Here is a 12,807-nt window from a genome sequence, read left to right on the forward strand (position 1 = left end):
GTGCCTGAAAATTGCACAAGGCAAACAGAGCTGCTTCTGTCCTGAAACATTTGCTGCAACCTTGCTGCTGCTCTCCTCTATTCTGCCTCCCTGCACTTCACAGGCCATGGTGGTCAGAGACAGATTGACCTTCTGTGCACCCCCTATCTGAGGCATGCATTCATTTTAGGCAGGGCTCGGCCAGGTGGACGTGTTGTCACCATTCAGTGTATGGAGATGCCACACATGGGCTGCTGGTGTCCCTGCTCCATGCCCAATCCACTGCCTGCCCCCACCCCAGTCCATCCTCCAAGGTTATTATTTGCACCATGTTTAGAAATGTCTGTACAGATCCTTGTCACAAAATGTCTGGGTGAACCTTTGCCCTCCACCTCAGGGGCAAGATGACCTTCTGAATGACCCACCTTCCTGAGTGGAGATGGTTCCTTCTGCACAGGGGACACAGTCATAGCAGCAAGACGGCTTTCCTTCTTGAACCGCCTTCATGAACCCAGGGCGACAGCTTTCCACACATCTGGAATGTGGCAGGGGCTAAGGACAAAAACAAGGGCTATCAAGGAACATGGATAGGACTAATTTCTCAGTGGAGACACAGAATTGGAAAGGACACAAGAGAACCTGTAGCCCAAGTTTGACTTGGCACCCATAGGTAAACCTATGTATGTTCAGCTGCAACAATGACATATTGGTTACCTGTTTACTGCTGGTTCCTCCCCCTCCCTGCACTTCCTTGCTGGCTTCCTCTGTATCCTGGCTAATTCAGACTGTAAGCTCCTTAGGGCAGCCACCTATCCCCTTCCTCTGAATGAAACGTCATGCATACTCTGGCCTCTTTATGAATGCATATTTGACTTCCTAAGGTCTGTCTGACCACAGTCCTTTTGCTGGATGGTTGGGCAGGCAATCATGGAAAATCCTTCCCGATCTCAAAGGAGCACTGCTAGTTGGCAGTGTCACCCCTGCACCAGATGGCGCATGGATCCCTTCCAAGGCACCTTTCTGACTGCATTTGAGAACTTAGTGCTCCAGGGATTGGCCCAGACCAGACCCATGATCTGGTTGATGCAGGGAGATTATCGCTTCCTTGTGGCGGAAGTAGAAAATCTTGCTGGTTTTGTTCCTACATTCCATACAATAATTCATACAAAATCAAATTATACTAGAGCACGTACAGAATGCTATTCACAAACACTCATAACATCAAAGAGAAACATGGCTTCCTCCCATGGCATAGGGTAGAGCTCCAGTACAGTCCTGAATCCTGGCATCCCAGAAGCAGAATCACAGGAAGGACTGCTCTGCAAAGAAATCAATGTTTCACATTGCAAAGGGAAGACTGGAACCCCCTCGGGAGATGCAGATAGGGAGGGGTCTGCATACTGAGGCACTGGTGGCTGTTCACAGGTGCCGCTACAAATGGACCCTTCCCTGCCAGCATATCCTGAGTGGGGTTGAGTCTTGCCTTCACCATGTGTGAGACGTCAAACACCCACTGATGGAGGAGGGTCATAAGGAGCTAAGGGCTCCATTTTGCGGGGCTGTTGCGGGGTGGGGGGCTCCATCCCGCCGCGGATTCTGGAGGGTTGAATTCACTGGAATTCGGCCCCCCTGGGATCCGTGGCAGAATTGTCTAACATCCCTAGATTCTATGATTTTATGACTGCAATGGCCAATGTTGCTGGGAGCCGCTCCAAGATGCTCTCTCAAAGCATCGTGACCTACCTGGGAAATGTGCCCTGTATGTGTCCTCTATATTGGCCCATTTGAGCTGAGATGCCTTCTGATTAAAGTGGACTGAACTCCTCGTAACTGATGGAGGTGACGGCACGCTAACTTTCTTACAGAATGTCCACTGCATGCAGAGCTGAGCAAGCAATATCTTGAATCCCGACAGTTGGACCCAGAACCAGATCCTCTGTATGCATCGCTCTACTACGTCTGGCTGGCACAGACTACAATACGTTCTATAGGACCACCAAGTTTGTCCAGACTCTAGTCTGCCTTGGAGAAATGAAAGCTATTGACTGGTATAGAAGATGAAGCTTGCTAGTAGCTTATACTATGTCAATAAATATTGCCTAGACTCTCTGAAAGGTTTAATAGTCCCCTATGAAATGTTTTAATTGGCTTTGTTACAATTAGGGATGGCATGGGCACCTGTTTCGGACTGCAAATCCGTGAGACCACCAGCGCCCATCCAGCCACACCCACCCAGACCTTCCCCCAGCTCGAGCCCCTCAGCCTCTCCTGCAGTTACTATGTTTAAAAAAAGTATGTGACGATAGACTTATACCCAAAGAGCGCTGTGAAACTTGAGTATATGTGCAATTCACACCACCTTTTTGCCTATAAGTCTATACCCAAGCTGCAGGCTGATTGCCAAATGTGCGAGGGGCTCGAGCATGGTCCTGGGACCAGTGGATGGGGGAGGGGCTGGGCAGCCCCCAGAGAACCCAGACGGATGGTACCCATCCATACGTAGTTATGATCCCCCTCTTTAAAAATTGTGTTTGCTATTTTGGTGCCACTTGTTGCTTAAGATGTATATTTTATTCTTTTTTCTGTCTGCATATCACCTGATTGGTCAAGAAGCAATAAACTGAACTGAACAATCCAAATTGGACAAAGGAGCAGAGAACACCGGACAACTGACAAGACACAGATGGAGCATATTAAACACAATCTGCACATCCTGAATTGTGCCCTGAGTAAGTCAGTATTTTCACCAAAGGATTTTCTACACAGACCGCCCACTGGAATGACACCTTTACCCCCTCTCGGAGGTTGTATTTCTGACCTTGGAGAGGCAGCCGGAATGGTTTTGTATGTGCCCTCTGGGAGGGAGAGAGGGCAGGGACTGTGGATTCCTTGACCCGAGGTCAGAACCCTCTTTCTGATCTCAGAAAGGAATCCAAAGTATCCTATGGCCTGCTAGACATTGCCTGTCATCCAGAGGATTCATTCCCCCATGTAGAAAATTGATTTCTATGTAATTCTGACAGGTATCACACTGAATGTTTCCATCATTTGAATTCCCCCATCCCATAAAATCTTTCTAATGCATATATTCTCCTGATAGAGAGGGCATCATCAACGATTCTCCCCCAACTCACAAGGTACATAGAAATGGGATTTTCTGAGGAAAATGTTGCTTTTTCATATGTTTCCAGATACAACTTGCCCACCTGAGGTGCCATAGGGCATCATAAACTGGTATGAGGGCACCTCTCCTTCATAGTCACTAAGAGTTCCCTGTATAATTACAGAATTGTGGTTATTTATGAAATCCATAGACTCATGTAAAGAAGACGGAATCAGGGGTATAAACTTCTTTCCTCTCTTGCAGTGGTGGGAAGCACTCCTATGCACAGCATCTGGGGGGAGGGGGCATAGGATATTTTGGATTCCAGGATTTGGGATGGTCAATAGAATGACATGGACTGAATGATTTTCCCTACCTTGTTGAGCTGTTTAGGCCACACCATGGCATCCTTCTTGATGGTGAAGTTGAAGCCTGAGGATCCCTGTCTTGTTATACTCCCAAATTTCTCACTAACGGTAGCATGATTGGGAAACGCCACCCAGTTCACAATGTCCAAGTCAACTGCCAGGTCTCCATTCTTGTTCAAATACATCCCATCTATGATAGAAATATTGTAAAACTGAAGGTTCCTCAGGAAAGGGTCAAGCTGGAATGGCAGAGGAAACTGCAGCTTTTAGTGAGCAGGAAAACTGATTCAATTGGCACATTCAGACATCACACTAATCCACCCTGAGAAGCAACCCCAGTGGGTGGGTGACTTGACCATTTCTCAAGACAGACGGTCAGCTGCCAATGTCAGTTTCATTCTACCTTCTGTCCTGCAGCAACAAGCTCTGTTGCTAGCTGTCAGATGTACATGCGTGTTACAAAGCAATGAGCAGCATCACAAAAATATGCAGAACTCTTGGCAGAGTGGTAGAATGGAAGGGACATTTGCATGAACCTCATGGCAGAGCAGTAAAACAGGGGCAAACTTCGGATAAATTTCATGGCAGGGCAATGAAGTGGAGAGGGTTCTTCACCTCTCAGCCAGCTAGCTGTTGAGCTGTTCCCAACAACTCATATAGAAATAAACACTAAATAAACACTAAGCCACTCTGCAACCACTAACGATAACAACCCATTGAGGCTTAGCATGACATCTGAACCCAGCCAAGATCTCAGTTCTGCCCATATCACACTTGAATCTCCAATGACTCGGGACTGGTTCCAGACTCAAGGGCTTGTGTGCTATCATTCACAAGGTTTCATTCCACTGCCTGATCACCATTCTCATCCAAACACATTCCTTCTCTGATTATTGTATTGCGGCACTTGGAGGATCTCAGGGAAAGGTCAAACACTGAAACACACCAGCCATTCGTGAATATGCAACGACATTGGATAGCTTAGTTCTGCCAACCAATGTCAAGCATTAATCTCCAGGGACTCAGGACTGGTTCCTGGCTCAAGTGCATAGATGACTTCTCAACTTTCTCCAGGAATCTGGTTGAATATTGCCTCTGTCTGCTTTAACAGTCTGAGGAGCTACAGTTAATCTTCAATTGGCCCTTGTATCAGACATGACCATTAGGCACTCTTCCAGTACAGGGAATTTTACAACTGCATTTGGGTTTTTGCTTGAGAAATACACAACATTTCACTTTGGTACAACCTTTGACATTTTGTCATTTTCCACCTCCAAGGTAATGATTCTGAGCATCATGTTCAGCTGAAATTTCTGAGATAGAAAAGGGAATACCTGCCATGGCTGTAACCTTTGACCATCCTGCCTGCCTCTACTCTCCAGCACTTTCCTCTTGGATCTGGATGCATGAGCAGCATCTAAGGCATGGGCCACAGCCTGGACAGTGTTGTAATTTGTGTAGCTGTCTGCAGACAGGATTATCTCCATGTCTTCATTGGACAGGGCCTTCGGTTTAGGTTTCTCCATGCATCTTGTCCAGCCTTTCACAGATGTTCTATGCTTTGCATAGGTGCAATTCAATGCTTTTTCCTTGAATGTCAAGATTTGATCATGAAGGCGTGACACACCATCATTTTGTACCCTTTGTTTTGGCTCAATGAGGAAGGAAAATATATAAATGGGTTTCCTCGGCTTTCCATAAATCACCAAATCCATATTGAAGTCCCACACAGCTGTGGTGATCCAGACTTTCCCTGCTTTACTTTTAATAAAGTGATCACTGTATGCTTGTGTGACATAAATTCCATTTAAGAAGAACCTGCTCTCTGCACCATAAATGAAAACATTGACGTCTCCTGATGTGTGGAGTGAAGGCTTCTGAACTTTCATTTGGTGTGAAAAAACATTTGAGATGCTTTGCATGAAAACAACACAAATGCTACTCCTAGTAAGGAGAGGTGTCAAGGTCTTCTTGAATCTCTCTCCATAGTCAGTGTCCTGAGAGACAAGACCAACCAATGTCCATCTGAAATGCAAGAGCAGTTGGACAATCCTCGCATATGGGTTTTGTTCTTTGGGGACTAATGGATAGAAAAACGGGAACTGCGCTTTATTCTTCTGAACTTGAGAAACAAAAGCATGATTGACCTGCAAGGAAAGGAAGAGTTGTCATTTGTTTCAGATGAAAACTCAAGTATTGGTTACCCTAACATTATTAAGAATGACTGGTGTGTCAGATTTGTCCTTGTCTTCAGGGTTTTTTTGATGTGGGATTCTGCATTTAGCTTGATCAGGGATCAGCTTACAGAGCACATGCCATCTTCCAGAGCAAAGTGTCTCTAAGGAAATTGTCATTTAAAAAAAAATCAATTTTACACACAAGATTTTTTAATTGGGGACTCTGAGATCAGGCATGTCTTTTCCTTTCTTTCTCTTTTACATTTTTACTACAAAATATTAAGCAGTGTCTGGATTTCATGACATAACAGCATTGAACATACAAATATACAAAGTGGTTGCCAGACAATAGCCTTCCCTATTTATGTGTTGCATTTTGAACTGCTAACGTATGTTTCCCACATAATAGGATGTTTCTAGCAATTTGTTGTTATTTTCTCCAAAGTTGTTAGCTATGATTTAGATTGATGTATTTAGCTGAGATTCAGAACTTGTGTAGCTCAGCAAACTTGACATTTCCATAAACACAGGTTGCCCCCCATTTCTTTTCCTTGGTTCTGTTTACTTCTTACGATGCTGCATGCTCAGCGAAATGTACATGTTCAGCTTACCACAGAATTCTCTAATATGCTATTATCGTTTTCCCAACTGTCTTAAATGTTAAATATTTCTCCTGATTGTCAATTGAACCCCTTGCTTTTCTGAGTTGATTCTACTTCACAGGCCGAGAGTTTAGTGAAAAGTTTGCAAAGACGAGGAAAAGTCTGTAAGGACAAATGTGTCTGCTGAAAAAAAGCTGAATCCTCAAACTCTAAACCATAATACAGTTTAATACATCCTTTGTTTCCCTATGAAAAGTTAACACCTGTGAGAGAAGTATGTGGAAGATCCATACTCTTCCTTTTGAATGAATATTTGCAAGGCAGCTTATAATGCAGGTTGGTGCAGGAGTCCTGCCAAATGTGGAGAGTGCAAAGACTTCTGTGGAGAGATGCTGGGTATCATGATGCCGGGAGCCATCCCATCCAGTGCCAGGAGATCCCTGCTTGCTTTGCTCTTACCTATTGAACCTATTCCAGTAGGTCCCCTATTAGCAGATGTCCATGAAAAAATGGGAAAGCTTGTTTAACTCCGCCATTCTTCTTCTGATATTTCAGAAATCTGGTCAGATTTTACCACTTTCTAGGTAGAATGTCTGCACCAGGTTTCATGGAGATGGAGCAGTTGGTCCTAATTTTATGATGAATCACATTTCCAGGCATCATTACAACTCTCACACACTAAGGTGCCAGTTGGGGCATATGGAAAATTCATTCAGTTCATTTTTAACCAGGATTTAGCCAGTTCACACCTCCCAAGCTCCCAAGGTGTTGTTTGTATCCAAAAAAGTATGTGGCACAGCATACTTACTTTTCAAAATGCACCCAACTCTGCTTTAATCAGTGGGAGCAGAATCTGTCGATTTCAAAAATGTGCACAATTGATGCACATCAAAAATAAAAATAAAAATAGGCACAGAAATGTACACAGCATTTCATGCAAAAAGAACAGAGCAAAACGCAATGCGTTACGGGCTCATGTTGGAAGAAGCTTGGAGTTGGAATTTGGAGGACTTCAGCATTTTCTGATTCACGCATTCCTATGCACCAGCCATTCAGTGGCCCAGTTGGTATTCTGTGGCCCCACCAACTATACAAAGGATATTCCTTTGATAGAATGGGAGGGAACGATGGGCAGACACTCCAATATATCACCTGGCAAACAATGGGACCCCCCTTTCCTCCCACCACACACTGTTGGGCATGGAATATCAGCAGCTCCTGTTGAATCAGACCAAAGCCCCAGCAACTGCAGGATTCTGTTCCCTTAGTGGTCAACCAGATGTCCTCCTGAAGCCAAGAAGTAGAACACATCCTGCTGTGACTGATCCAGCAGTCCTTCTTGTCCACCCCTCCCTCTTTATTTTTAATAAAATGAAAGGAAGATTCCTAATGCTGCAATCCTAAAACACCCTTGAATGCAATAGGATCTACTTTTGAGTAAACACAGATAAGAATGCACTGCACAGGATATCTAAATATCACAACAGTGGCTAGATTTTCCAGCCAACTGAAAGCACTTTATACTCATTTGAAACCCAGTCACTTGCAAAACTACATTTGCAGTCTCACTATGGATGGCCACTGCTGACTTTTTCAGTGCTTTGGAGAAAATGCAAAGTGGAATTAGATTCAGCCTGCAAACATCCCATCACCCTCACCTGTGGGATTTTGTAGATGCCCAACATGTTTGAAATCTGGATGGAGATATCAGAATGGCATCCTTCAAGAACAACTAATGGTTCATTCCATCTCCCACAGTTGTAGTTGGGAACATTTGCCTGCCCAGTGGAGAACATGTCTAATAAGGCATCAGAAGTCATTCTGCCATCGTAATAGCTGTCATAGATGCTGTAGCCCAAGGTGATGTTGGGTAACAGGCTGGGATTCTGGTTGATGTTCTGAATGGCAAACTGGATAGACAGAATACTCCAGTATCTTGTCCCTTTTTCCCTGCAAGAACATAGAAAGGGAAATACCATGTTCAGATGTTCCTTCTTTGATCCCAGAAACTATTCCAGGCAATAAAGACCACTGGATTCCCATGAACTGTAGTCATGAGAGCACTCATGCAAAGTGCAACCTAGACCCAAACCCCCAATCATACTTAATTGCTTGTGTGTTAGCGCAGTATGTCTTTCGTGCTACATATCCTTATTCCAGGGTCAACAGTCCAGTTTCTGAGGGTGTGTGTGTGTGTGTGTGTGTAAAAGAAACATCACCCCCCCAACTGTATTGGTTCCAATACTGAAGAAAGTAGACTCCTCCCAACAAAAAATGTGTTTTATTTCATCTTTAAGAAAACAATGCATTTTTTTTCTAGTTAATGCAACAGGAAGGTGCACTATCACAATTTCTATAATTCAAGGCACAGAAGGACAACTTGAGTGACAGTTTCTGGTGGAAATGTGAGGTGCAAAACAAACAAATGCACGAATAAAGCCTCCTTGCAGATGAGAAAGATTCTCTGCCACAGAGATTATTTCTCTGTTGAGACAAGGACATGTAAGTCTATTCAGCAGTTGACAGGGAAGACTTTACAGGAACAAACCCTTTTGCAGTCACTCTTCTCTTGTCCATTGTCCAAGCTCTGTTACCCTTTCCTCCCCCACCCACCTTCTCCCTCAGAACAAAAGGATTGAAATGGGTCCCCAACACCTTTGGAAGTACCTGGTTGCCCTGAAAGCAGTTGAGGATATTTATCCACCTTCAGGGTGCCTTTTAAGTCTCCTCCCTGGTGGTTCTGTAGGCCTCTCTTTCCTCCAGTCTCCGTATCGTCTTGTGGTGATCATATTCCTTGTACAGGCTGAGGTCTGCTGCTTTCCCATTCCTCGAGTGAACCTTGAGAACTTCCATCCCCTTCCTCTAGTCTGCTCTCTTAGCTTTTTGAATGGTAGTGCTTGAGTTCTTCTCCCTGAATTTCTACCATCACCCTCCAGCTGAGGGTCACTCAGACTACACCCAGGTCAAACTGCAGCTTCTCCACATATGTCAGTTACACCTGAGGAGACCACCAAGATGCAGCTGCCACTCTGGGCTTGGCCCCTCACCAGCTAGAAGATGTGGTGGAAATGGGATGGGTGAAGGGATGGCACAATTTGAAAACAAGACCAGGGCATGTGGACATTCCAGGGCTGGAATAAGGCACGCACAGCCTTTGAAAGAGAAATCTGATATGTGATGTATAGCTCAACGACAATGTCTAATTCTTCCCAAATTTCATGTCGGGCGTGATTTGAAAAAGGACTGGAAATAAAACTGCCAGGATCATAGTCCCCTCATACCAACCTGTGATGTGACCACACTTGGAATACTGTCCCCACCTCTGGTCACCATATCTCAAAAAGGACATTGTCGAGTCGGGAAAAGTGCAGAAAAGGGCTACTACAATGATTAAGGGGCTGGAGCAATTCCCCTCTGTGGTAAGCTTTTAGAGAAAAGGCAACCAAGGGGAGGCTTGACAGAGGTATAGAGAACTAAGCCTAGTGTGGAGAAAATCCCCTGTTGAACTTCAGTGTAAAGGAAACTACAAGCATTAAAACAAAATAATATATACAATAATTTTAGATAGAGTTATTCAATGGAAAGCTTGTATATGCTGTAGAGGTTACATTTCATATCTAACCGGTCTATATTTTCTGGATCCAGTTTTCTTTCTTTTCTTATAGCTGGAATGACAATTATAGCTACAGTCTCACCTATTAGGTAACCTACCAGTTATATTTATACATGAAAATAGCCTTGCAAGGAAATAATTTTCCACTTACCACTGCTCCCACACTTGAACAGGATAGGTGGAGATGCAGAAAAAGAAGGAGGAAGGGGAAGAGGTGGAGGAAGAGGAAGAAAAAATGGCCAAAGGGCTTTGGGGAAAAGCAGGGGACCACATCCTGAGGTCCACATAGGGGGCCACATCCTGCACTTTGCATCTCTTTCTCTCACAAACACATGCACAACAGCACTTCATACACAAACACATACAGCAGCTAATAATACTCTTCCTCCCATTTTAAATAGTTGAAAATAGTAATAGCCCCTGTTCCTTGTCTCCCACCGCTGGTCACTGCTGGTTCTGTTCTGCCTGCCTTCCCTGTGTTGGATTTGTTTGCTGTACAGCAGCCTGCCCTCCTCTTGCTACACAGGCACGTCCGCAGACCAAAATACAGCCCTTTCCATCTTCGAGAGCAACACATCCATCAATATTTGCCCTCTTACTAGGGAGTTACAGATGGGAGGAGCAGTGATATGGCCTTTTCCACTTGGAAAACAAAGAATGAGTCACTTCAGCCACAGGTTTCCTGCCTCCCCTCCTAAGGCTTACAAGAAAACTGGATATTCCTTGTCCTTATTAAAGTTATGGCCCGAAGAGCCCACTGTCCTACAATGTGTAGCTACACTTTTCAAAAGGAACCTGGTCAGCTGCAGCACGTGTCAGGGCAGGCTGTGCATGGGATGGGGCCTGCCTGTTGAGACAGACCCCAAAGGTTCACCAAAAGACACTCTAGGAAAAGCTCTTTGCCTGAGTCAGGCAGGAGAGAATGGGGAACGTCGCTGGAAATGCAGAGATAATTGGTGCTCACGAAATCAGTAGAAAGTGAAGTAGCAATCAACAGTGTTACCAGAAAATTACTTGCCTAGGGAAAAGGATGATGGATGGTTGCTTGTTGAAAGTCTTGCCATCTAAGCGTTCTGGAGATTGTACAGAAATGAATCCAGTAATGAGGACATCTCCTGGCTTGTAAAAACTCCATGGCTCAATTTTATCTCTTTTCAGAGTCAAGGGGCATTTGGCATTGAGCATCCCACAGGTGGCCTGAGGCAGCAGCAGCAGCAGGAAAAGCAGAATCATTCAGTATGGCTACTACAGCCACCCCCTTGAACCTCTCCACTAACTGGAAGAATGATTAGAAGAAGCCAGAGTCCCCTTGCAACACCAAGGGTTCCCTGGTTTTCCCAATAGAGTTGGAGCCCAGCCAAGCCAACACATCTGATGGGAGTAAGAAGAAGCAAACCTGACCCCCACAGAGTCCCCCTCACCTGCCTTCAGCCTCAGCCCAAGAGTTCAGTGTTGCAGGAGATATTTATATGCCATCCTTTTTGGCTCACATCCAAGTTGTCACCCACAGTTGCTCTTGATTCTGATGTTAATGGCCAAGGCAATAACAGGGAAAATCCCTGGAGGTTTGGCAAGAAGAAGAAAATACATCACCATGGTGTTGGTAATTATGAGGAGAGGACACATGACCTCTGCAATAAGCTGAACTCTCTCTGCACCTATGGCCTAGGAAAGCTAGGAGTGGATGAGGGAAGATGGCCCACCCTTATCCCACCTCCCCAGAGGGAGGGGAAAGCTAGTTGTGAGTGGAAGATGACAGGAATATGTTATACTGGGCACATACGAAGAATGCTCACACCGCCCAGTACCATTGGCATGTTTTCCTGTACCCTCCTTGTATGTAATGACAGAACAGGACAATGGAGCATCCCAAACTGGGAACGAGGAACTGACTTCAGCCTTGCCCTTGGTTAGCTAGTGACCCCTTTTCCCATGCATGTATGCCTGAATGTGCATCTTCAGACATGCAACCTGGACACCTGAAGGGGACCTTTAACACAGAGCATCCCAAAGCTCAGCACCTAAGGCATTGAGGGGATTTGGTGACTGAAGACACAGTTGCTTCATCCAGGCCTCATTTATTGAGATGAAAGGGAAAAAAAAACAAACACACACACACACATTCAAAAGATCATAATGAGGCAATAGGTTTTTTTTTATTATTATTACTTCATTTTTTTAAGAAGTTAAATTTCATATGACCAAGGAGAGGAAGTGAACAAGCTGCGTACTCCTACAGATGTGCAAGCCTAGGGAAGAGTTAGAAAAAAAGAAGCAGGGTAAAGCCGACTGCGAGCATGAGGCTGTTAATCCCCTGTGTCTACTTTTGGGTTCATCCCAGAATTGAGATGCAAGCATTACTTGAGGAGTGCTTCTTTTCCTGCTTTCCACCACATAACCTCTAGGTGGCATTGTGGTATGGCTGAACAGCGCAAATACAGAAGTGGAAAAGAGGTTTCTTTCACTTAATTCAAAACCACACTTCTTCCACTCATTTCAAATGTGCTGAAAGGGCTCTTTAGATGCCGAAGCAAAATTGGAGGGTCACAGTGTCATCTAAAGAACCTGTAAAACAACTAGGGAATTACATGTGTGCCCTTAATGCTTCCTGTAGAAAAACTCTGGGTTCTCCAGAAAAGTGGGAATGATGAAGGAGGGGGATCTGGCAATCTAATGGACTTGCGGTGGAGAGGATAGGAAAGGGAGGAGTATTTTGAATCTGCATCAGTGCAGTGCAGGGTGCCCTGAAGTTGGAGGCAGTGGGGTGCCTCTGCTTCAACCAAGAGAGAGGAAGAGGGGAAGAGGGAGAGGGAAGCGAGGTTCATGAGATCCCTCTAGTATGTGAGAGAGTGAGGCTTTGGGTCAAAGGGTCTTAACCATGGGCTGCCTAGGTGTCACTAATAGGGCCAAAAGTCTAATTTAATTGTGAAAACAACGCATGGAAAAATGGTGTCTCTGTTAGCTC

At 44.8% G+C, this 12,807-nt stretch overlaps 1 protein-coding gene across 1 annotated transcript; it reads right to left on the reverse strand.

The window, feature by feature from the left end:
* Positions 1–445: 445 nt before the first annotated feature.
* Positions 446–11,075, reverse strand: LOC146356630 (extracellular calcium-sensing receptor-like). The gene is made up of 6 exons (XM_084830228.1): positions 10,861–11,075; positions 8,008–8,179; positions 4,785–5,597; positions 3,459–3,689; positions 3,186–3,252; positions 446–531 (listed from the first exon to the last, which is right to left on the reverse strand). Exons 1-6 carry the CDS (start codon positions 11,073–11,075, stop codon positions 446–448), a joined length of 1,584 nt encoding a protein of 527 aa, XP_084686354.1.
* Positions 11,076–12,807: the final 1,732 nt, after the last annotated feature.

This window comes from Heloderma suspectum, chromosome 2 (genome assembly GCF_057233095.1).
Source record: "Heloderma suspectum isolate Gila_16-S chromosome 2, 16-S_ref, whole genome shotgun sequence".
NCBI lineage: Eukaryota > Metazoa > Chordata > Lepidosauria > Squamata > Helodermatidae > Heloderma > Heloderma suspectum.